Source organism: Rosa chinensis, chromosome 1 (genome assembly GCF_002994745.2).
Source record: "Rosa chinensis cultivar Old Blush chromosome 1, RchiOBHm-V2, whole genome shotgun sequence".
In the NCBI taxonomy this organism is placed as follows: Eukaryota; Viridiplantae; Streptophyta; class Magnoliopsida; order Rosales; family Rosaceae; genus Rosa; species Rosa chinensis.
Window position 1 is genome coordinate 52650326 of NC_037088.1, and position 26638 is coordinate 52676963.

General features: G+C 37.1%; 2 protein-coding genes across 2 annotated transcripts; one reads left to right on the forward strand and one right to left on the reverse strand.

The window, feature by feature from the left end:
* Nucleotides 1–350: 350 nt before the first annotated feature.
* On the reverse strand, nt 351–5886 carry LOC112182111 (CDPK-related kinase 3). Its single transcript, XM_024320552.2, has 11 exons — nt 5059–5886; nt 3852–3982; nt 3581–3622; nt 3390–3498; nt 3212–3290; nt 2250–2546; nt 1738–1847; nt 1483–1590; nt 1273–1335; nt 899–1066; nt 351–789 (listed from the first exon to the last, which is right to left on the reverse strand). The coding sequence occupies exons 1-11, from the start codon at nt 5644–5646 to the stop codon at nt 652–654; spliced, it is 1833 nt and encodes a 610-aa protein (XP_024176320.1). The 5' UTR covers nt 5647–5886; the 3' UTR covers nt 351–651.
* A 9927-nt stretch (nt 5887–15813) lies between these two features.
* LOC112182112 (rho GTPase-activating protein 5) lies at nt 15814–20137 on the forward strand. Its single transcript, XM_024320553.2, has 5 exons — nt 15814–16671; nt 17885–18005; nt 18107–18226; nt 18555–18785; nt 19357–20137. Exons 1-5 carry the CDS (start codon nt 16193–16195, stop codon nt 19855–19857), a joined length of 1452 nt encoding a protein of 483 aa, XP_024176321.1. The 5' UTR covers nt 15814–16192; the 3' UTR covers nt 19858–20137.
* Nucleotides 20138–26638: the final 6501 nt, after the last annotated feature.

Sequence of the window (26638 nt, forward strand, 5' to 3'; positions counted from 1 at the left end):
TACCCAGCCACCAGGGGCAGTCTCTGATTAGACAGCAATTACATATTAACTCTCTGGGAAGCTATGATTTGGTAGAGTAGCCTATCACCGACCATAATAACAAACCTTCGACTCTTGCTTGCGTGCGATACAATTTGGCAATTCCAGAATTGCAAAGCAACCCTTCTTTCAACTCCAGACAGCCATTGGAATACTGAGGTCAACTGGTCAACTAACAAAAAATAAATTGGGCATACGACACTTGCAAGCAATTCTGTGGTCTATGTTCCTGTTCATGTTGCTTCACCATTTCCATGTACTTAAGAATTCAAGTCATATTCACAGTGTGGACTTGGTCATCACAGGCAAGCTGCAGATCGAAACTCCCTTCATTTGGTTTTCTTTTTCTTTAATTGATAAATGGTCAATAAGCTCAACCCAATTTATATCATCTGCAAAAACGGGGAATGAGCTAGGAGAAATACTTCAACTTAAGACTGGCTCCCGCTCGACTAAAATGTTCATTTATACACATTTTTCTTTACCCCACCCCCAAAGAAAAAAAAATTAAAATTCCCACAAATCATCTGAAAGATTTAAACCCATGAATCTTATAAAAAAAAACCTATATGTCAAACGCTAAAATTAAATAGAAAAAGAAAAAGAATAAAACTAATGGTGCCTGGTGTTGGAGCTACGGATCGTCACACCATGCAAAAATTTTGTATATCCCATGAAACTAAGTTTTCCATCTGTGTTTCTGATCCAATCTCTGAGGATTGAATAGGCAGAAGTGCCCAGATTTAATTCCTGCAGCGAGAGGTAATGCCATCGAAATAAAGTTAGGAATGCAAGCTGTATAAGATAAAATGCAGGACTTGAATGGAAATGAAAGAAAACAGGCCATAATTGAACATACTCTGGCCAGTTCTTCAATCGATATGACTCGGTTGCCATCGCGTTCGAAGTGCTCAAAAGCAGTAGATGCTATCTGCTCCCATCCTTCGAGGGCCTCCAATTGATGCGTGCTAATTGCAGCAGCACAAAATTCTTCAAAGTCCATTTTCCTATATGCAAGTGGTTCCATCTGCAATCATATAGTGTTTTCATCAAAAGCTGATTATACTAAATTTTAAAATGTAAGAGAACAAAGAGGACCAAATCACAGTTTAACCAATTGCAAAGGGGTTGAAATATTTAATCAAGCATACTGTTAGCTTGCTCTAGCACATGCCGCAAAAGTGACAGAACTTTAGAACTATATATCTACAGTAGTATTGAAATAAGCCTTACTGCATTTAGAATATCAACAACCCTTGACTCCATCATAGCTTCAGTTGAATTTCTCTGAAGAGCCTGCAGAATTTAATTTCCTAACCATAAATGACTTGCATAGTTGCATAGTGTGGAAGTAACAAATAAAAAAGATAAGGAAAAAAGAAAAGTCCTCTTCAGTGTCTACCCTGGAATCTCAAATTAAAAGAACTAAGAGCAGTCACTAACTGTTTTGAAATTATGAAGTGAGATACGTCGATCTTTATCTGGTCCCAAAAGCATGAATTGGGCTCTAAGATATATCAGCTCATCCTCCGTCAAGGCTTTTGAAAGAGACTACATTTATGACGTGAAAAATAGAACCATAAGTTTGATATCCACAACAAAGGAATTCTCAATCCTTAATTGATGCTTTTGATGTATACAATATATATATATATGCTTAAAGTCGAATGTCAAATTCAGAAATGACGACAACAATACCTTAAGTGCTGCACGTTTGAAAGGTGTAGCATGCAGATATGATTTGACTAATTTATAGATCAATATATCTAAAGGGAGAGGACGACTATCATCTCGCAACCATGGGTGAGCTGCAATAGTAAGAGTGATTATTAGCTTAGGATAATAAATAGAAAAGGTCAATTACCATTATCTTTCACCTAGTAAATCTTCTTGTGTTTCAGAAAATGGGATTCAACATTATAGTTTCTCTGGGAAAATTGATTTCAAAACTAACATGAATATATTTGTCGGGAGTATGAGAGGCTTCTAGCACCACAACTTTAAAAAAAATGCTCAATACAGTTACTGCAGCATATGACACAGTTCGATGGACATTCAGTTCAAACATGCAGAGCCACCAAATAGCTCCAGCATGGAAATACCCCCACCTATTCCAGAATATAGATTTACATAGAATGTGGGAAGGGAAGATTAAGGCAAAGATAACATCCAGGTACTTTAGACAGCAATGATAAAAGAAATTTGCTTACATAACGCCTGGACAGCAGTCATTCTCTTTCTGTAGTCCTTGTTCAAAAGCCGTTTTACAAAGTCCTTGGCCTCGTGCGACATAGAAGGCCAGGGTGGATCATCAAAACTAGGATCAGCTCTTAGCACCGCACGGAAAATTCCCGATTCTGTTCGTGCCCAGAAAGGCCGGCTTCCGCAAAGCAGGATATAGGTGATAACACCAATGCTCCATATATCTCCCTCAAGGCTATAAGATCTATGAAGGACTTCAGGTGCAACATAATATGCACTCCCAACAATATCATTAAGTCTTTCATCTGCAAATATATGCAAAATCCATAAATTAGTTCTCATATATCTAGAAAGTAATGAGAAAGTTCAATCGAAAGCGCAGGCATTATAACTTGAACATAAAAATCAGTCATATGGAAAACTCTACATGTGCAATCACTACTATCCTCATTATAGTATGGCATCTTCTGGTGTAAAAGAACAACTCAGTTCATCTTAAAAATTTATAATCAGATCAAATGCTTATTTTGTCAAGAAGAAGCAAAAGGGAATTAACTTGGAATCATTAGATTATATCTGTTGTATAGAATTACATATATCATCTGTAGATTTACCAGATAAATAGTCTTAAGGTGATTAATCTGAAAACACTCCGACAAATTTCTCATAAATCCAAAGGACAGACAAAAAAATGAAGTCAAATCTGACAGTTTCTTTTGAGCCAGTACAAATCCAAAGGAGAATTTTATCTTCAAGGTTCAATCAAATTAACCTTGACTGCAAGACATCATTAAGGTTATAAATGTGGACCAAGAGTGCCAAGTATACATGGTAATATGTTTCATTCAATAGAACCATCATTTTTGGGGCAATCAGGATGTTGTTCCTTGGAAAAGGACCATAAGTTAATAAACCAGCTGGTACCTTCAAACATTTTTATAATTCTTACAGAATGGAGTTCAATAGGTACCTGGTCTGATAAAGTCAGAAAGACCAAAATCAATAAGCTTCATATCAGCATCTTCATCTCTAGAAGCGAAAAGGAAGTTCTGTTGAGCAAGAAAGAGAATATAATTAGCAATGCATTGGAGGGATAAAAAAGTGATACCAAGTCATAATTAAGAAATATTAAGGTTGAATATCGAAACCTCTGGCTTTAAGTCACGGTGCACGACGCCTTGAAGATGACAAAATGCAACAACACTTAGAATTTGCACAACTATAAATTTTGCATCTTCTTCTGCATACTTTCCACCTCTGCATTTAATGTGACTTCTTCAACATACAAAACAATCTTCTAATCAAATGAATGATACTTGAAAACTGCCAAAGAGAGTACCTGGATAAAATTCTGTCAAGAAGTTCCCCACCTTCACATAGTCTGAAAAGAAAACACAAATCCACAGATATAAAATCAAAACAGCAGGACTCTTATGGCACTTGACGCCTCAACCAGTAAACATGTATGCAAGAACAATCTTTCGTTGACTAATTTCATGCAAAATAAATGACATTTAAAGGAAATATGAGTGGACGTTCAGAAATGTCCATAATAACAAATGCTTGTTCCTCCAAATAAAAAGGATGAATAGAAAATAAGGTATACATACTCCATGATAATGTAAACATTATTGGCGTCTTCACATGCATCATAAAATTTTACAAGATGCTTATGCCCAGATAGAGCTTTCAATATCTTCACCTCTCGGCGAACATCTTCAATCGATATGGCCGTTGTCATCTGCCAAATGAATTTGGATGAGACATATATACTATACAATGTAAAAGAATAAATCGATGTTTACCAAATCAGATACCACTATAATGGAAGAAAATCGAGGCCTAAGAGGAAAAAAGGGAAAAAAAAAAAAAAAACACGAGGAAGCACGAGAACCATTCAAATCACCTGTGCAACGGTGTTATCACAGTTGCCAAATGCACTCGCAATCAGATTATAGACCAGATTCATTTCCAGCTATAAATTACGACTTCTGACAATAGATTGTATTTGTATCCTAAAACAACCCCAGTTGTAGTACGACACCTCACTTGTGACCTAGGACATACGACACCAGAAAAACCAAAGATACCTTTGCATAGCTTTTTGCTAGTAACTTCAGAAACTTGAACAATGCTTTACTCATGTAACACGAGAGAAATGAATTAAATTCATGGAGATGAGCAATCTTCTACAAAATTGCCACGTATCCCCACAATGATAACGCAAATCATAACATACTGGTGATCACTATGCATTAATGCAATCACGAGAAACGGACGCGTACAGCTAAGATTGACAGACATATAGCAACATGGCCGCAGTTGGACTGCAACATTAGATTCTAAGCACTTTCGCTTCATATCTGACATCATTGTGAGTAACCGCCAACTAGACCAAATCCTTTTCTCTTAATTAATTATGACTATCAAGTATCCAGTTCACAAATTTCGTCACATTAGAACAATTTCCATCGATGTGTTTTCTTTTTTAACAACAAAAGAAAGCAATGACTAGACATAACACTGTGCAACTGTTTGTTACACTGCATATCCACAGGCATTGCCATCTTTTCTGTTTCCTATGAAATTACACTCGACACCAGCAGAACTTAAACCCCGGACAGGCATCCTTTATTCAGAAACGCTTCACATTTCGCACTATAGCTCCGATATGACAATAATTGCATACAGTCTATAGAATTGTTCCCTTCAATGTTCACTGTACCACATTTTCTACCGAAACATAAATACATTCCAGAATCAAAACGTTCAAAAATAGAAAACAATTAAATGGCATATAATTGAATTGAATTGTACCTTGGCTTTGGAGATGATCTTAACGGCCAAAGGCTTGTCCTTGAGATCGCCTTTCTTGCCTCTACCGGAGCAAGTATGACCAAAATGCCCCCGCCCGACCTCTTTCCCAAGCTCATACTTGGCTCCAAAATTCTTACCATACCCAAAGCTCTTATCCAGCGACTGCTCCTGCTCAACTCCCTGCTCCTCCGGAATCGGGCTCTCCTTCGGCTTCTGCCCGAACCGCTTCGCCAGCGACGCCTTTATGTGCTTCGCCGGCGACGGCGGCGCGAACCTCCTCCGAAAAAACCTCCCCGGCGTCGACGACCTCGCCGGCGAAGGCGACACTCCCCCCGGCAGCGGGCTGGCAGACACGCCGTGCGGGTAGGGACTCGGCCAGGGGCTCGGCTGAGGGATCGACGTCCGCGCCGGCGTGCTCTTCACGCTCCCGGCGCCGTTCTGCTGCTCCTCCTCCTGCGACGGCGTCGGGTGCTGGACGGAGGTCGTGATTGTCGTGACGGTCGTCGCGCCGGTGGTGACAGTCGTCCCGGTCTCCGTCGGGTCCTTATCCGCCGTCGTCGGAATAGTCTTGCCGTAGCACTGCCCCATCGGCGTCGAAGAAGAAGAAGAAGAACGGCGGCAGTGTGGTATCGGATCACGCGCGGCCCCCCCGGGGTCAAAGTCCGCACATCTGACGGCCCGTAGCGAATCCCGACACTCTTACCGGCGAGAACAAGACAAAAATGAGAGAAAACCAATTTTGAGATCTACGGCGAGAAAACGATAAACCAAGAGAATTTGAGTCAGGAGGAGAAGAAAGAGAGAGACTGAGACTCACAGAGAATTAAGAGTAAAAACCCAGCTCTCTGCTTCTATGTGACAGGAGCCGCAATCCCCTGCTCCGCTCCTTAAAACATTGACGTATTCTCCACCGTCAGATTTCACCGCTCCCGAAATTTACGGTCGGGATCAGGACTAAGTTGGCGCGTTGGGCGTGGGCGAAAGCAGGTGAGTGTTGTCACTGGTACTTTTGGTTTTGTCTTTTGCTACTTTTGTTGCCTTTTTTGTAATTTTAAATTGGGGAAAAGGTTATTTCGGGAAAGAATGAAGTATTATTTTATGGGTATGGTGTGCGAGGGACGTGCTGGAGTTTGACTGGTCAACGGTGACAGTGAGGAGTAGGTGGACTAAATTACCCCTGATGGGACACGTGGCGGGTGTGGAGGGGTTGGGAGGTTAAGGTTTTGGTTGAGTGCGAATGATGGGATAGGAAGTGAGAGAGAGAGAGAGGGAATTTGAGTGAGTCAGAGCTGACGAACATGAACAGCTTGGTCCGAACCTTTGGAAATAGGTTTGGATTGGATCCGATGGAGCGCGGTAGAGATGTAGATGCTGTAATGGTGAATTTCTGACCGTCGATACTGTGTAGTTGAGTTGATTTACTTCAATTTAAGTAGTCGGGTAATATTTACTGTGTGGGAACTACAGTGCGACAGAAACTTTAAGCAGTAAAAGGAGATAATTACGCAACTAATTAGGCAGTTAATGAGTTACTCATTTACACACTTTTTCCCCGCTTGGAATTTTGATCAGATGTGGTAGCTTTATACGAAATTATTGACTAAATATGGAGGCTTTCATGAGTGGGAATCTATGCTCCAAAACGGCAGGTCGGCAGTCTTATTTTGTTTGCTAATATAAAAACGCTTTAGAGCATCTTTAGCATACTCTCTATTTTTGCTCCTTAGCTATTTTGGAGAGCATGTTTAGCTAGGGGAGGAACCGCATTCTAAGATTGGGGGGGGGGGGGGGGGGTCCAAATTAAATTTTTTTTGTTCGACAATAAACTTGTTTTTTCTTTTAAGAGAGAATACAAAATATGCATGGTATATGAAAAACGAAATATCAATTCTATTATGCTTATTAAGGAATACAAATAGGAAAAAGAAAGGAAATAAACATTTCAAATTTGATATAATTAACATAATGTAACACAAAAGGAAAGAATTGATAGATAATTCTTTATTAGATTTGGAAACAAATGCGTTTTTGTTAACCTATGGGGGGTCGATTAATGAATTTGAGCAAGGAATAAGCTATAATTAAGGTAAACAAGGAAGCTTAGTTAGATTGTTTAGGAAACCAAGGGGGTCTGGACCCTCGCAAACCTGACTATAAGTCCGTCCCTGTGTTTAGCTTTTTATATATTTTAGTTGCTGCACCAGACTCCTAAATGACTTTCTATTATAACTTTTAGCTATATCGCTCCTAAATATAGAGAGCGAGATAAGGCTCTCTATAATTTAAAGGGTTATTATCACAAATAGTACCTGAATTTATCCTCTATTTTATCGATGGTACCTGAACTTCAATTTTGATCACAACCAGTACCCGAACTTTTCGACTTCATTTTAAATGGTACCTAAGGCCACATTCAGTCACTATTTCGGCCAAAAAAGCCAAATCTAAAAAAAAAAAAAAAAATCAAATTCAAGGCAAGTCTATTACCAAAAAATCATCACTATATATGATCGCAACCCTTGAAATCATCAAAAATCATCACTATGATCGCCTCACATGCCGTTTTTAGTCGGAATATTGACCGGAGGTGGCTCTAGGTACCATTTAAAATGAAATCGAAAAGTTTGGGTACTGGTTGTGATCAAAATTGAAGTTCAGGTACCATCGATAAGATTGAGGTATAGTTCAGGTACTATTTGTGATAATAATCCTAATTTAAAACATTCATAATGAGTTATTTTATATAACATATAAATATATTTAAACTATTTAATCTTCATTTAAAAAATAATATAAATTCAAAACTAGCTAGAATAGAGAGCACTGATGCAGACATATTTTTAAAATGGCTAGTCAAAATGACTTTTAGCTACTTTAGTTAAAATTTAACTAAAAAATAGCTAGCATTGCTAAAGATGCTCTAATTACATCGATATTTTTAAAGATAGACAAAGAATTATATTCTTGATTTGTTTTTGTTTACTATATTATGGTTTCCATAATTGGAAATGTGGTGTAACCAAACGAAGTCAAAAAAGTATCAAAATACTCAATTAAGTTGATTTTAGTAAAAGTTACTAAAATGACGTCTCAAGTTAAATATTGAAGTCAACTAGTGTATTATTGTGAAGCCGTTTTTCATCGGCAAATGTACAGGCATAAGGCAACTTTTAAGACTTCCCTTTGCATTTGCTACAATTCCGGCCATCCTGAGATCAGAATGGCAGCACTTTACTTTGGATGCATTTGGGGAATAAATCATTGCTAAATCGGAAGATCACCAAAATGTGATCCTTGCTTAACAAGGAAGCAAAGAGCCAAAAAGATGGGCTACATTCTTGATGATTCCTGAACGACGACCGTTGATGTTCTATGATATCATCTTTGTTCTTGGTTTATTAGTAGAGTAGTTGTTGTCCATGTCCTTTAATTACTTCTTTTATATTGCAGCTTTGTTGGTTATTTGGTTGTATTATTTGCATTTTGCCATAAGGAAAGTTTGCTCTGTTAGTTGTTGTCAAGTTATGGCCTTTGTTGTTAAGGACAATAGAATTGTTGCAAATGGGTTTGGATACAATCGTTCAAATTCTTGTTATTGTTAGGTAGGAAATATCTCACATTAGAAGAATAATAAAAGATAATATAAGTGGGTGACTCACACCCAATTATACCAAGGCCTTTTGAGTTAAAACTGAATACAAACGGGTAGTTAAGTTGAGCTAATATCGATATAATGTTAGACAACTGGCCACGCTTATTGCTGTTTAATTTGAATATGTGATTGTCGATAATGTGTGTACTGTGCAGTTGAGTTGATTCACTTCGCTTTAAGTAGTACTTGTAACTGAGTGGAAACTTGGTGCACAGATAATCTATGCAGTAAAAGGAGATAATTAAGCAGTTAATTAGGCAGTTGATTAGTTACTCTTTTTCACACTCTTTCTCCATTCCGAATTTGATCAAATGTGGTAGTTTTATACGTAATTATTGAGTTAGAGTATCTTTAACAATACTAGCTATTTTTAAGTAAGGAGGTGAATAAAACTTGCCAGAAGATCACCCTAATTTCTCAAGTTACTTTGAACGCATTTGGGGAATAAATTATTGCTAATTCGGAAGATCACCCTGATGTGATCCTTGCTAACAAGGTAGCAAAGAGACAAAAAGTTGGGGTACATTCTTGATGATTCCCCAGCGACGACCATTGATGTTCTATGATATTATCTTTGTTCTTGGTTTACTAGTAGAGTGGTTGTTGTCCATGTTCTTTAATTACTTCTTTTATATTTCTTTCTTTGTTGGTTATTTGGTTGTATTATTTGCCATAGTGAAAGTTTGCTCTGTTAGTTGTTGTCAAGTTATGGCCTTACGTAATAGTAGTTGCTAAGGATAATACAATTGTTGCAAATGGTTTTGGATTCGCTAGTCCAAATTCTTTTTATTACCTAGAGCGGCACTATGGTCAAAATCGTTTATTTCTAAATTACTTTGTAAAAATTGCCTATACAAAAAAATTAACGAAATGGAGATTGTTTAGTCGCTGGTTATTTTAATGGATATAAACAAAGAGATTCTCGTAAAGCCGTAAACTCTCAACCACGATGGTTCTTCCCCACTTTTTTTTTTTGTCAAAGAAAGTTTCGGTTAGGGAAGGAGAGTCTATTCCCCAACGAACACCCCGTTGAACCACTACCAAGGCTCGTGATGTAAGAGCCCAATTTCCAATAGCAATACTGACCGTAGGCAGATTAATAAGAATGAAGTTGACTTCAGTTGTCTTAACATTTACTACCTTTAAAAACCCGCATATATATACATATCCGCCGATGGCCCTACTCTGGACCGATATTGTTTCCTCATGCTTGTCACTTGTCAGCGTACTAGTAGACCCATGGCTCCACTGTGTTTCCAATAGTTGTTGCACAAGTGTTAACCCGATCGATTACCTATCAATAAAGACTTTTGAGATTGTTAGAGCTTGAACTTGGGTGTGGATTGCACTCAAACTCGGGCCTTGCCAATCCTGTCAACCTCATCGACTCCCAACTTTAAAACATCTCAACAGAGAGACTAGTGTATTTATAACAATAAATGAGAGAAGGTGAGAGTTGTTACCATGCATGCGAATCGATGAAATATGGACCATGATAATGAAAATTATTCTCTGCACTGATGGTTATTTTATTTGCAAAGACATATAATGATTGAAAAGATCATGATACTTGGTTGTGACTTTTTTTAATATTTTTTTCATTTTTTATTTTTTTTTATAAAAGAGGATTAAATGATTTCACTCATATCCCCATAGTGACTCGAAACCATGACATGAATCTTAGGCAGTGGGTGCTCTAACCACTGAGCTAACACCACTTCGTTAGTTGTGACGTAAATTAGCAAGCTGGCTTTTGATCGATTCCCGGCTAGTAAATGCAAACAGTGTTCTGAAAGATGCATGGTCGAAGTTCAAAGTCGATCAAATTGATATTTGATCTATTTTTGGACATAATTGATGCCGATTAAGCCTAAACACTTTGTGTAGACCATTAGACCGTTTCATCGGAACCTGTATATATAGTGTTTTCAAATTAAGTTTTGATCCTCTTATTATTTTTTTCTAGTAAATTAAGTTTTGCTCATGTAAATCGATAGTGCAGAGATATATCACAAATAGGAATACAAATGGTAATAAATTTTGCTCACACAATAAAGATAGCAGGAGGGAGACGAGTCTCTCCTGATTATAATATAAGAACTAGATGCAGAATTTGATGCAACATACATCTCAAGGGCAATTGACGCTTGCATCTCTTTATCAAGCTTATGACCATACCAAATCGCTAAATGCTGTTCAAGACGGCACAACAAGAAAGAAGGAACCATGCCTCCACTAACGAATCCTAAACCAATTCGAATGAGCCTTTGTCTAGAAGTGGAAATGTGGAGTGTTGTCCTACATTAGAAATATATAGTTTTGCACGTATGAATACTTATAAAAGTTGGATTTCTCTGTCCACTGTCAATTAATTTTTAAGTTGTGCGGTTAAATCCAAAAATATAATATGTACCCCTTTACCTATACTCGATCATGTTTTTCTTTTCGTGTTATAGATTGGAAGCTGTCAAGCTGGTGTGGACTTCTGCATAAACAATGAGAGGAGGCATGATCCTTGCTTTTAGCGAGAGTAGTGAGGTTTAAGTTGGAGATCGATTAGCTAAGGAGCCCTAAGTAGGATATTTAGGATTTTGAAGATCTACAAATGTTCTTTAATTTGCCACCTACATATTAGTAAACAGTCACTTTGAATTATGGATCAAGTTCATTTTTTCTATAGCAACAATGATTGATTCAATCATCCGAGATGTTTGGCAATAGATCATTAATTTTACACACCTACCCCTTGATATACACACTTCGTGTGGTATTTTAGCTAGGTCGAAAATTTAGAAACACTTGTCGGGCCTGACATGCATGATCGATATTGGTCTAGATTCCAAATCTTGAACCGGACTTGTTGGGCTTCTATCAATTATCTAATTCCTATCCTCTTGCAGTGCTCGGGCCTTTATTAAAAATGCATGACTGATATATAATAGAATTATTAATCATAGTTTATTGAAAAAAATTTACAATACGTTAACATATCGATACATCAGTAATAGATAAGTTCTCTCTAATAGGAGATTAGTTTCATATATTCGTAGATTAACTTGAAATCAATTGATGGCCAATTATTGTATAGAGTTAGTCTACATTTGTATAAAGGTAATTTAATCGATATATCGATACACACACCGTAGATAAAAAATTATTCTATCATGATATAAGAAAAACATGACAGATGTCTCCAATCTCTATCCATGCAAGATCGATTATGACAAAGCAGCAGCAACCTAATTATTTTGGTTCCTTTCGATCTCCATTAGTTGTATATTACCATAGCAGAAACGTAATTAACAAACCCATAATCCATAATTAACTAAGTTGACTTGGTTCGAAATCTGCAATATCTTGAGGTTGAAGCTGAGCGATTAGTTAAGGAGGGTGGTGGTGGTTCAGTTGAGCCATTACATAAGGCTTTTACCTAATATCGTGCTTCATCGACCACACCTTTCTATTACAAAAGGACTGTAAGAGTATGATGCTTCATCCTTCAGATTCCTGGAGTGGCTTCAAAGGAAACTCAGATAAAAAAATAGAATATGGTTCGCCTCCTTTTCTAGAATTGAAGTTTCCCTTTTTCCATAAAATTAAACGTGGCAGTGCGCGCATGCATGACCTAATAGACCGGAAGCATGGAAGCATATGATTCGTTCTTTTGTATAACGAGTTGTTGGGGCAGTTAGCTAGCTAGTATTTATCGATCGTGATTATTATTCAATCACAGGTATATGCACTTTGATATGTATATATATGACATGCATGTTCGGACCAGTAGGGTGCTGGAGCTGTAATTATCATCTATGTAGTAAATGACTAGCTACCTAGAAATAGCACAAGATCATTTAATTTAAAGGCCAGACTGGGCAGTACTGTTCTAAGGAATTGAACCTGGCTAAAAGAGTCTATCTGCATGGAGGGAGGGTATAATTAGTTAGGGCAAACTAGGGGATAATTAGGGCAAAAAATTAGACCTATAGTTTCCTAGGGTTTCTACTTATATAGTCAATATAGTTTCAACTTACATATGTTGTGATTCATGGGCTAATAACAAATTAACAATGACTACTACTACTACTCTACCAGCGAAAGTGGGAAACGAGTGTTGATCGAGAGTTTCAAAACTAAACACTGATGTGACGACACCCTTTTAATTACTTGTTGAAGCAACTACATACATCGGCGCCAATAAGTAAACACAATGACACCAGAATGTCAAAGATTTATACATGTATATATTGGAATTATATTATAATTTTTTTTTTATCAATATCCCTATGATTAGAAACTCCTACTGTATATAGAAGATAATATAGTTGTTAACATTCTACAACATGCATGTTCCAGTTATATGAAACCTGGAAAATAGAATCCTGATCTATCTAAATCACATCATTTTAGACACTATATTATCCTTTTATTATACATATAATAATAAATAAATAAATCTCAACTAACAACTAAATTAATCACTGAAGACGACGTAAAAATCTCAAAAAATGCAAAATATACATAAACTCCATATATATATATATATATATATATATCTAGAAATAATCGAACTCTATTTACCTTGAAATGGATATAATATAAGGTAATTAAGTAGAAAGATTAACCTTTTCTATACATGAACATAATGTTGTTCCATTGTGACTTGTGAAGTACCAAGTGTTCAATTTAGAGAAGGTGTTCTTCCCTCGTGTCTTCTGATTTGCCTGTTAAGGTCGGGTTGTGACGAGTCGTAAAGGGCAACACATGTGAAGCTTATAACACAAGTTCGGGGGACCATAGAATAAGAGGCCACCGTTGGATCTAAGGACATATTGCTGCATCTGGCATAGGGTGGTGGTGTGGTGGAGGAGGAGGTGGAGGTGGAGGTGGGTATGAAACGGTCAAATTAAATGACGAAAGTGGAACAAGGAAGGGACATGACATATGCGGGCATGTGGCCATGTGACTCGATTGTGCGGTCCGTGGGAGATGGCATGCAAAAAACAAAAACAGCCAGATCGACTATGTCCCATTTCAGATGCTGCATAAATCCACACTCTGCTTCGTTTTCTAAGCTTTTTCTTTCTTCCTTGTCCTCACTGTTACCAAAAGGTTCCAAAAGTATACGAATTCCTAATCTCAAACATACCCCGTGAAAGGAACTGTATCAAATTTCCAAATAATTGTTAAAAAAAAAAAAAGGGTTATTATTATAAATGGTACCTGAATTTATCCTATATTTTATCGATAGTACCTAAACTTCAATTTTGATCACAACCAGTACCCAAACTTTTCGATTTCATTTTAAATAGTACCTAAAGCCACTTCGGTCACTATTCTTGCAAAAAAAAAAAGTTTAAGGCAAGTCTAGTACCAAAAAGATGATCACTATGATCGCAACCCTTGAAATCACCAAAGATCATCACTATGATCGTTTCACATGCCATTTTTAGTTGGAATAGTGCCCGAAGGTGGCTCTAGGTACCATTACAAAAGAACCCGAATAGTTTAGGTACTGGTTGTGACAAAAAATAAAATTCAGGTACCATAAATAAGATTGAGGTATAGTTCAGGTACTATTTATGATTTTTACCCAAATAAATCAAATTTCCAAATAACAATTCCTGTTTGAAGTGCTTTTTATATTTGGTAAGATTATTTTGTAAGGGGAAGCACTTAAAAGTATTTACTCTTCTCAAAGTTAATTTTAAGTGTTTTAAAACTCACTTGAGGATGGATTGGGCTCGCCTGGTTTGAGTTCTTGTTATTTTTGTCTCTGTTTCTGTGTTTATGTTGTAGTCTGAGTTTGCTTTATGTTGCTTTGTTCTTTCTTGTTCCTGTTTGTTTGTTGTTCCAACCTAGTTTCTAGGTTCATAACCTTTCTTCAATTTAATGTTAGTTGCTTACTCTTTGTCAAAAAAAAAAAAAAAAACTCACCTGAGACATCCATCTTGTATATATGGAATCTCCAATAAAAAAACTCACTGAAAACACTTTCTTAAATTTTTTTATTAATTTAAAAGCACTTTTTAAAATGTAATCCCAATTTGACCCTTAGAGTTGAACTCACTCAAATCCAAGTTAAAAGAATTCCTTGCACATGGAATTGATACTATACTATTATATACTGTTTTCTTTGGTAGAATACTGTTGTATTGAAGTCTATTTATACAAAATAAGACAGTGATTGTTAATCTCTTTCTTTAGTCTAAAATAATAGATAAAATAGAAAACAATTTTGTCTATATTAAGTTTTTATTTTATTTTTAATTTTATTTTATGGAAATACATAGGCAGAAATTTTTATCATGTGTGTCATTGAACTCTATTTATACAACATGTAGTGACTGGGTCACTGTCTTCTAATCTCTTTCTTTAGTTTGATTTTTTTTTTTTGGTCGGTATCAGGTATTTTTCTTTCATTTTATGGAGATACACGTGTTTCATTGTATTTTTGGAGAATATTGTAAGTATTTGACTCGAACTCAAAATCTCCTGGTGACAGAGAAGAGATTTTGTCATGGTGATTAGCATGTATTTCCCTAGTTTACACCTCATAGTTACCCTATTTATTTTCTGAATAAAGAGATATTGAATTTCATTGATAGTTAAATAGTATGATTGCAATCATATTGCATGTATTACATCATGTATACATTCGGGAGGTTGATCATGAAAACAAACCTCAAGCTAATTTGCTTCGAAAGCTAAGCAGCTAGCATGTGTGCTACTGTATTACAAGTTCGTGGTGCATGCTGAATTTGCACAGCTGAAATACCACCCATTAAAACTGCAATTTCATTCAATATATAGCTCCATTCTCATCCTCATAGCTAGCCTATCAATACCATGTCTTAACTAAATGTCTAAATGAAAAAAGAAAAAAAAAGCATGAGATAAATACGAAATAAATTAAAAGAGTCTCAATGAATAGAAAAGATTATAGTGATAATGACCATAACTCCAAAACACAAGTTTTTAATTTTCGAGAGAGTACTCTATGTGCCTGATTTGGTCGGATTACATAGACCCAACAAATGTGAGAGATAATGAGAATTGAATCATTGAAAAGACCTAGCATTCTCCATTGTTTGTATTCACCAAAAAGCAGTGGGGATTCTTCAAAGGGGGAGAGCCTTCACCTAGAGCCAGGGCCCTCTTGGATTTTTCTTTTTTCAATCATCTCCATCATTCTTAATCTGATTTTAACTTCTCACTTGAGTAACTTCCAAGACATACACACTCACTAACTCTCATCCCTGCCTGTCTACTTGTCATCTCTCTGAGAAAACAAATGAAAAAAGTGAAGCTTCTTCATCCCCTTCATCTTCACCACGCTCAACCTTATAATCATTTACACCGTCTCTCTAAAGCAACCCTCTTTACCAAACCCACCTCACCTTCTCTCTAAATAGCAACCCTCCTTTTCCCATTTTTATATTCCGTCTCCCTCATTTTTTTTGTTGGCATTCCCCATTAGCAAAAATGGCTCGTCTCTTCCGATCCAAATCTTGCGGACTCGTCGGACTCACCGAGTTCACCGTCGCTCCTCCGACCCAGTTCTGCCATAACCATGAAGACGAAACAGAGAGAGAAGAAGACGAGGAAGACGAAAAAGGGTCTGAATTTGACGAAGAAGACGAAGAAGAAGAAGAATCGTGTGAGGTGTCGACCCCATTTCTCAGTCCGATGAGCAGAGCCAATGGGGCTCGTAAAGGTCGAGACTTTAACAGTAGTGTGCGGCAGAACAACCAGTTTGCGATCATGGATATTCTGGTGGCTGCTCTGAGGAAGTCTCTGATTACTTGCAGTGTGGAGACGGACGACGTGGCGTCCTCCTTTGATATAAGTTCACCTACCGAGGTGAGGCATGTTTCGCATGTGACCTTTGATAGGTTTAATGGGTTTCTGGGTTTGCCTACTGAGCTTGAGCCTGAGGTTCCCAGGAAGGCACCTAGTGCTAGGTGAGTTGGTTCTCTCTCTGCAATTTTGGTTTTTTTTTTTTTGTTTGTTTCTGAATTTGAGGTTGGGTTTTTGGTGGGTGGGAAAATATTGGGCCTTTTGGAAGTTTGCAAAATTGAAGTACAAAATTGGAGTTACTGTGTGCATGTTTTTTGACTTTGAATGATGATTTGTGTACTTTTTCATTGGCGGATGGTATCCTATGTTTTCTTCTGTACAGTTCTAGGCCATCAATTTCTGTGTTCCTTTGGCTTGTGTTGCTGAAATTTGTGATTTTTAAGTACGGGGGCTTTCCTGGCTTGTAAAAATTTGTCTTTTTGATTCTGGGTACACAAGGTAGGGTTGGTATTTGATGGTCCAGAAAAAACAAAGAAAAAGTTATTGGGTTTAAAGGGCTCTTTTTGTTAACCAGAGAAATGGGGTGAACAAGGTTGTCAATTCTCTTGTTTATGCTAATAAGAACCATCAGAACACTTTTAGGTTTTTGGGGACAAATTCCTTCAAGTATAAGTAACCCTTATCTCCAAGAACAGAGTTCTTATTTACTCCATGAAAATTGGCTGTATAGTATAGATTGCTGTTATTTTTGCAGTTCACAATTGGGGAGGAAATTTAGAGGATGAAATATAATGAATTGAGGTCTATGGGAAGCAGAGAGATGATGCAATTCTAGCATAGACTTCTATGTATATAGTCCTAATAAGCTTTGCTGCTTACTGTAGCTTTTGCTTTATTCTGCTTCAAATCTATTTTTACTGGGTAGAAGAGGGATAGTAAAATAGAGTGGCTGTTCTTCTTTCCTAGAAAAAAAAAAAAAAAAACCTTTTTACAATGAAGGATTTCAGTTGTGGTGGTTCTAAATTCTAATCATCGATGCAAAACATTTGCCTTGTTCATTTTGCAGTGGCAAATATTGTTCAACTTTAAATCTATCTTATTGTGCAAATGGATTTGCATAGGGTAGCACAAACACCAGATCTACTGATCCATGTGAATAACTGTTTCTTAGTTCAGCAAATTTTCCTGCAAAATTTCTTAACTAATATCTTAATGTAGATTTGGTTGATGATTTACATGGATTTTTCTAGATGGAACTTTCCGATTTATCCATTTGAATATGTCTTACTTCATTCTTTTCAAACCTAATATCAGCACTTGTGTCCCCCCCCCCCGACTAACAACTGATAGTGTGCCACCGGTTTTTTTGTTATCTAGTGCTAGTGTGTTTGGGGTCTCTGCTAAGTCGATGCAGTGTTCTTATGATGATAGAGGAAACAGTGTGCCAACAATACTTCTTATGATGCAAAAGCGATTGTACTCAGGAGGAGGCCTTAAAGTGAGTTGCTCGTTCTGATTTACTACCTATTTTTTACTTGTATGCTTCTTGGCCCTCCTAATGAAATATGAAGTTCTCTTTCATTCTTGTCACCCCTAAAGGCAGAAGGAATATTCAGAATAAATGCTGAAAATAGCCAAGAAGAGCGTGTTCGGAACCAGTTGAATAGTGGTGTAGTGCCACATGGAATTGATGTTCATTGCTTAGCAGGTTTAATAAAGGTAAACATATTTGACATTGAGAAGAGAAACCCCTCCGTCATGTTTTTGTATACCTTTTGAAGCATGTGGGCATTGGTTCCTCCTTTAGGGTGTTTGGTTTTGATAAATTGTTGTGGACTTAAGTTATCTCCTAAAGCATTTAAAAATTCTGAAATGTCAATATCCTCTACAAACTTTTTTGAATTAAACCCATCATTTTTTTTGCATCAAAACTCTTCTTCCATATCCTTTTGGGTTCATTCTCCTTTCATTTCTTTGTTTTGTTCTCGATATTTTTCTTTTCTATCCTTAATGGCTGCTCTCCCCTCTTTCCTTTTTACACCTGCAGGCATGGTTTAGAGAGCTTCCGACACGGATACTTGATTCTCTTACACCAGAACAGGTGATGCGCTGCAACACAGAAGATGACTGCACAGGACTTGTAAAGTCACTTCCTGCAACGGAAGCATCACTGCTAGATTGGGCCCTCAATTTGATGGCAGATGTTGCGCAGAATGAACAACACAATAAGATGAATGCTCGCAACATTGCCATGGTTTTTGCTCCAAACATGACAGAGGTTTGTTGCTTTTGGTTTAGGCGTGGTCTTTTGTAGCTGTTTTACTTGTGGCAATATCTTCTTTGAAACTTCATGCATGCTGAGAATTGGTCAATCTGATGGTATAGGCATGCGCCAAAAATAGATCTGTTGCTGACCATATATACTGTCCTAGAGTTCTTAGATAAATACAGTTAATGTTGTTCGGTTGTTCCTTGCGCCTCTGAGGTGGGTCAAGTTGGTCAGGAGTCGGTACTCGAGATAACACAATTTAGATCGAACTCCCTGGTTGAACTCCATAATAATACCTTGTCACTAACCTGATGCCTAGGTCAAGTGTAGGCCTTGGAGTCTTGGGGTTCACTTGGACCACCCATTAAAGGATGAGTAGAGGTTCCACATCTTCAAAAATGGTTTTTTCTTGGTAGCTAATATGGGTAAAAAGGCTTTGCTATGCTTGTATAATACAATTATCCGTTGCTATTAAGTTGGGAAGTTTACTAGCCAGAATGCACTGTAATACAGTTTTACAACAGGTGGTAACAAGCAAGTTTTTTTCTTATTAAGTGCTAAAAAAGAGTTATTGATGCAGATGGCAGATCCTTTAACAGCACTGCTGCATGCAGTGCAAGTTATGAATTTCCTCAAGACACTAATCTTAAAGATCCTGCGCGAAAGAGAGGAATCAGCTGCTGCTGAGGCTTCGCAGAGCTCATCAAAATCTCCCAACCACAACTATGATCTTCCTTATTCCATTACGGGACATGTTCAGGAGAACTTATTGAGGACAACCACTATGGACATCCCTGAAGCCTGCATTGACGAGAAACTTTGGTGCTCTCCTGTAATGAGTGATGAGGAAGAGGAAATCGAATCCGATTCCAATAGTAGCCCATCTAGCAAGCATGAACTTGAGTGTTCGGAAACTGTTTGTAGATCAGGTGGATATGAAGCTGGAGACTGGTTAAGTTTGAGGAAAGGAGTGCGGAAGCTGTGCAGCCACCCGGTCTTTCAGTTGAGTAAGCCGGCTAAGAAGACTGCAAATGTTGGGATTGTAAATACTAGGGGAGGAGATGGAGAAGCTTGGGCATAGAAATGAGAAAGCTGGGAAGTATTTGCATTTGTTCATATGTTTGTGGTTTGTGTAAAACATGTTAGTATAGATATCAGGGTTTTGGTTGATTCTCTAGTCAGATAAAATGTTTGGAAGGAACTAACTAGAGGGGTCTAGTTAAATAGTGGGACTCTTTCAAGGACAGCCTTGCACCATTTAATTCATAACTCTGTGTGGTTTAATAACAGTGATGGAGATTTTGATTGAAGTGAAAGGTTGGTGCTCTTGCAGATTGTGATGCAAAAGGGTATTTTCTTTTTTCCTTTTGCAAATAATAGCAAATGAATTAGACAATTAGTTGTACTAATGGGCCAATTGGCCCAAGCCTTACAATCAGCCTTATTCAAAGTTGGAGCCCAAAATATCTGAAACCTGATGCCTGCTAGGCTCACAGCTCTCTAAGCCAACGCCTGCTAGGCTTCTACACTTTTTGTACTTGCATCAAGGCCTATATTTCTTTCTTAAACGTTCAATGAGGAGTTGTTAATCGAAATCTGCACTGAAAAAAGAAAATTTATTTGTTTACTTTTTTTTTTTCTTATATGAATTCAATAATTTTTTCTTAAAAACTCTGGAGTAGTGTACAAACGTAACTACATTATCATTTGTATGTTCACAATTTAGTAATAACGTACGGTGTGGGAACATGGGTGGCTTTTGACACCAATTAACCAACAAACTGCCCTTACTTGCATCAAACTAACGGAATCCTAACTAAGATTGAATTGAAATGGAAGAAGAAAAAAATTGCTATGAATTGGAAACAACTGGAATGAGAGAAGGAATGAATCAGTATGAGAATATTTCATTTCCATTAAGATGTTATGCTACCATATGGAATCAGAATAGGAATACAACCTTTTACAATTGATGTTGTTTACTAATGTTCATGATTCGGAATTAAAACTAATTCGGTTATTAAAATAGGGATATAAAAATAAATGTTCATGAGAGAGTATATATTTCTAGGGTTATAGGTAATTTTGGGTTATTGAAAATACATAGGGCTATTTTGGATAAAAAAAAAAAAAAATACATTCCGTAGACTTTGATTCCTAAACCTATATCCCCCCTGGGTATCAAACTCCGGGTTATCCAGGAATTGATTCCTGATAATGTCCCACACTCATTCCAACACCTATATAAGTTAGTAAACAATAAGAAAACTTATACACCGGAAATCATTTACTTATTTCAATTGTCATTCCAAGTAAGTAAACATGCCACGAAAGTGTGTTTGTGGGGTTGATTTACACTTCATTCTTATGAAAATCAGATGATACTGAACCGAACCGTACGTATTAAACTTCATTTAACTTTCTCAAACATGGGTTGACTTCCTATATATAGTTTAACAGCTTAATTAGGGATCTCCAACAATGGAGTCAAAAGCCAAAGCCATTTACAAAATTTGACTTCCCTAAAGTCATCACTATTCATTCTTATTGCATCTCCAACCATCTTTAGTCAAAAGCCAAACTCATTTAATAATTTAATCATTTTAGACAATTATTTAACTACAATATGAATTAAAACACAATTACTTTATTATTTACGGTTGATTTTAATCCATGACATTTTTTACACCGTTAGATTAGAAATTCAGTATATGTATATTTACTTTTTTATGTTTAGAAAGAATTAATCTGGGCCTTTCATTTTAAATAGAATTAATGAACTTGAATATGGGCCGTTCGATTTCTTACCGTTGGAAGACTTCCGCCCGTTCGGCACAGGCGGGCCCCATGTGTCAGTTGCATCTCCAGCGCGTGTCTCGCGCGTCAACCACCGGTGTGCCGTTATTTTGTCTTTATCTGCGAGTCCCTTCTGTCTTCTCCCTCTAGCGCGTCAACTTCTTCAGCTGCAATTGCAGCACATGCAGCTGGGGCCCACCATTTCTCTCCTCTCACAGAAATGGCTTTCATTCTACAAAGTTAAGTCATTTTGACTCGACTTTTGGCTCATGAGTCAAAATGGCTCGACATTGAGCATGGTTGGAGATGGCTCACCCAAAAAGCCAAAACCATTTTGATTGATAGCTCAATGGTTGGAGATGCCCTTACCATAGGCTCTCTCACACAGGGGACTATAGGAAATGACGTAAGTAATGACTAATTGGCAAAGCTTTTCCACAATAAACAAAGTTTTGACTTTGGATCTTTAACCAAAATCTTTGCCTTAAGACACTGCTAATTAGTTTATTTTACAGTTTTATAACAACATCCTTGTCCCTCTTAGAATCAGTCAATCTGATAATGGCTTTTGTAACTAATTGTTATTACTAGCATCGTACACGTGTTTGCCACCTTATATATAATAATTTTCATAGGTTACCAATTGGGTACGAAGATGTCCCTACCGTCCTCACTAAGTCACTAGTCACACAAACCATTTTAAATCAATTTTAATATTGGAAAATCGAAGGCATGATTATGGTAAAAAACTCGTGTGTTAACTTAATTAATTATGAGGTCCTAATCATCGTAATGTATAGATAATTTTAGTAACAGAACTTGAGTATTAACTAATAGAACCTGAGGGCACCATATTAAAATTAATCAAAATTTACGACCTCACCACTTCAAGTTGATTTGAGTATAACATGGACCTGAATCCACTCTTGTAATCGTGTTAGCAGGGCCGGTCCTGACGTTTTGAAGGCCTGAGGTGAATAATTAAAATGTGGTCTCACATACAAAAGTCATATAATCATATTCTTCCTTTTCTTGTGAAGGGATCTATTTTAAATAAAAAAGAAAAAAAGATGTTTAATTACAAAAGAAACCAATGAAAAACAAAGGGCATATACATTAGTATTCAATTCCAAAAATCTCTTTCCATAGAAGTTGAAAAAAAGAAAAAGGAACAAAAAATGTTTAATTACAAAGAAACTAATTAAGGAAAAAAGACAAAAAAAAGAAAAGAAAGAGGTCACTGTCTTTCAAACCTTGGTGCTGCAAACAGTAGCAAAACCAGGTTTTCGCTACACAAGCACAACCACTTTTTTTTTTGAGAATAAGATCCTTTATTAAAAGAAACGAAATTATATAATACGGGAATGACCGGTGGTGGTCAAGAATTCCCCACTCTCCTCCCTAAAACCTAAACCAGTTACGGGTCCGTCACCATAAATGACTTCCATGAGCCGAAAGGGCCCAACCCCTAACCACCAATACCGCCCAACGACTCGGGCTACCGAGAATCCCGAGAATATCGATACCATCTCATAGACAACCGCTAAAACAACCAACGCCCTCTTCCACACCGTGTCCCAAAGATGCCAGACCACGTGCAAGGATCACTCGTCAGCATATTGACCATAAGACAAAACCAACATTAAATCAATTCGTCCCTAGGAAAAACACCACATCCATGGCACCTCAATTTGACCCGACCCTAGCTCAACAGAGTAGGGACATGCTAAAAACCAGAAAAACCTAACCAAAGCCCTAATCGAAATCCTAACCAAGAAAATTACTTTAAACAAAGACATAGACCAGCCGCCGCAATCATCTTCCTCCTCTTCAGATGACTCGCTTGCAGACCACCCCCACAAATCAGTCCCGTTGAACTTGCACCGCAGGAAAAACTCCATCCACCCAGCAAGCCACACCAACCTCAACTTTTGTAGGCCAGATCCAGGCATAAAGCCAGATCTCGATGAGCCCATACCGAGAATCAGTGAGAAACTCGCCTTGCCTTGTCTCCCGGTTTCGTCCATCCATCCTGTTCGCCTACACCGCCGCCTGAGAGGGATGAAGAATCATACACGACCAAGAAGGTCGAACCGGATACCAAAAACTGGAACCCCAAGCCCCCACAATCCCGTCCCGCAACACCCGCCACTCATCGATGAGGCCTGGACCTATGGTCGATGCTGGGGTGCCGCCGGACAGGCAACAACCGCTTCTGTGCGTTTCCAAGACCCTAGTTTTTGTCCCTCTATTCTCATAGCCGCTATCTCATGCCAGATTCAGATCTAGCCTACTAAGCACAACCACTTTGAACAATGGGGGCGAAACAAAAATATATACATATATAATGTATATATGTAAAATTTGATAAAAAAATTGGTAGAGACTGTCTGAGGTGGGGCCGGCTCTGCGTGTTAGTTTGATTTCAAATGTCTCATTTAAAATGGTTTGCATATATCCTTTTGTAATCCCTAATATAGAAATAGAACAAAACACGCGCATTAAGAAAACCGTAGGTTTCATGTCAAAAGATCACAAATGCTGCCATATCAATTAACCGAGATTTGAGGGTCTCTAAGGCACCATCCAAAGCATTAACAATATGAGTATTCTATATAGCAAAACCACATCTCCTTCTTCCGAAATAAGTACTTGCTGCCGTGGAGAAAGCCCCGTCAAATCAGATCGCTTGACCACCCAAATCAGCCGGCAAAGACGGGGTTGAACTCTAGATGGATTCAAATTTGCTCAGCAAAGTATATTGGTGGTGATACCACCACTCAATACAAAACTGTCATGTGTTATAAAACACAATTATAGTTAATCATGATGTTTTATTAAAAAATTATATTTTAAATATTCAATTAATTTTATATGATGTGACAAGTTTTAATAGGGTAGTGATATCACCACAAAATAAAAGTGGTGAGCAAATTTGAATCCCTCCAAAGATGCTAAATTTACGGAAACATGCATGGTAGGGGGCGTATGCGGTCAATGGGCTGGTCAAGAGAAAAAACCCTCAAGTATAAGTTTTGGTTACATTTCAGCCCATAGTAGCCTACACAAGACACACACACACACACACACACACACACACTCATCTCATACTTCCTTCCAAATTATTTCCATGCGAGGTAAGTCATAGATTCAAAACTTACGAACAGATTCAATGGATCCAATATATGAAATGTGCACATAATTAAAACACCAATTTGCTCCCGATCGTTAGCATTAACATAGTAAGGATGCAGGCGATGGACGATAAGTCTATATCATTATGTACCTAACAATTGGCGGATCCGTATATAGCATGGGGTGAGCTTGTTTTCTGCCAAATACTCTTTCCTCCCGGCCTCCATTGACAACTATACAACATGATACTTCTGACATTATTTGTACATAGTTGAAATGAAAAAAAAAATTTGGGCTTCGCCTAAAAAAAATAATTTAATATGTAGCCCACTCTATTTTCGAATCCTAAATCCGCTCCAGCGTGAGCAACAAATTTCTTTTTCCCTTCGGTTGGGACAAACTATAATTAATGTATGGCAGGTTTCTGAATAAAAACACAGGTCATCAGAGCTGTAGGACATTGATATTGAAAGGGATGACGTTTTTCTTGTTTCTTCTAGTACGTGGTATGTAAAGTTTCGCACACATGGGGTCTCCTTTACCAGGCACTTAACTTCCATCTAATTAAGCATTATACTTATAACGCATTGAATAGCTACAGCCAGTATTTTGATGATCGATTGATCCTCAATAATTGGAACGATCAAGAGCAGCATTTAGTAGTAGTGTGTTTTCATAAGAGTTTCTTCGGTAAACGGTGCTTTCATCGATAAGGAGAGAAAGAGAATTAGAGAGTGACAGTAGTGCTATATGCAGTGGCGTAGCCAGAAATATGAATTAGGAGGGTCATTTTTCAAATCATAATGATTATATTAAACAAAAATATAATTTTATCAAATAACATAAAATCGCATATGTTTATTGTTAAAAAAATAATTTAAATATACTAGTTTATATATTATTATTTTGATAAAAGAAAATCATAAACTAATATACCCAAACATAACATATATCTTCAAACCAATTATAATTGTTGTGATGATTGCTCTTAATTATTTTGAACTCTATACATGGTGGTTTCATCATCAATACAAGCAAATATATCTTTCCCAATGTATGTAATGATATTGCCACTCATCCACATATCTTCCATTTGGTTTCGGAAATCACTATTTATGATCTTCATGGTAGCATAAATTAAATTAACTAATCTCTAAAAAAATTTAAACTTTGTAATGAATTAAAGAAATTTCTTTAATTGAAGTGATTTATTAACAAGGTAACAAATCTTACTCTCTAGTTGATTTCAAGTCTTGCCGTTCGTAGGAGAGAAAATTGAGAAAGACAAAAGATGAATTCTTTGGGAAATGTAGTTAACAGCATAGAAATATGACTAGGCGAAAGGAAATTAAAAAAAAAAAAAAACTAAATAAATATGAGGTAATCATTGAATAATTGATCAATTAATAAAATATAGTAGAAAATTTAAAAGAATGTTGAAGTCTTGCAAGTCCAACTTGCACGTGGGTACTACTTGGTGATAGGCCAAAACTATTAAAGTAAATTTTTTTAGCTGTTAGTTAAAATATAATATTTTACATAGAAACATCTAAAATTTCAACCAATCAGCGACTAATTCCAAAAACTGAGAAGGGTCATTTGACCCTTCTGGCCCTAATGTGCCTACTCCCTTAGCTATATGTCTGGTATAATATCCCTTGTGAGAGACAAAAAACCCTAGCCGTCAATCCTAATAATCTGTTTATGTGAGCAAAACCGGTTCTAGGAAGCTAAAGTTTAGGAGCAACATGATTGTGTGGAATGCAACGAACAGTAAAATTGTTGAGCAAGTTTTGACGGTGCAGTTGAAACATCAAGTTTTGTTTTGGTTTTGCTATTAGGAATCACAAAGGAAAATATAATGGGTGCTTGACTCAAAGCACCAAAATGAGTCAAAATTATCCCACTTTTACCTCAGCATCAGATTTTTA

Bases quoted from the DNA above. Each gene is read 5' to 3' on its own strand.
- LOC112182111 (XM_024320552.2), bottom strand. From the start codon at position 5,646: ATGGGGCAGTGCTACGGCAAGACTATTCCGACGACGGCGGATAAGGAC. The intron at 1,848-2,249 runs GTAAGCAAATTT...TTACTATTGCAG, and splicing joins GACTGCTGTCCAGGCGTTAT to CTCACCCATGGTTGCGAGAT. The intron at 1,067-1,272 runs GTAAGGCTTATT...ATATGATTGCAG, and splicing joins TTGTTGATATTCTAAATGCA to ATGGAACCACTTGCATATAG.
- LOC112182112 (XM_024320553.2), top strand. From the start codon at position 16,193: ATGGCTCGTCTCTTCCGATCCAAATCTTGCGGACTCGTCGGACTCACC. The intron at 18,227-18,554 runs GTAAACATATTT...TTACACCTGCAG, and splicing joins GCTTAGCAGGTTTAATAAAG to GCATGGTTTAGAGAGCTTCC. The intron at 18,786-19,356 runs GTTTGTTGCTTT...TTATTGATGCAG, and splicing joins TTGCTCCAAACATGACAGAG to ATGGCAGATCCTTTAACAGC.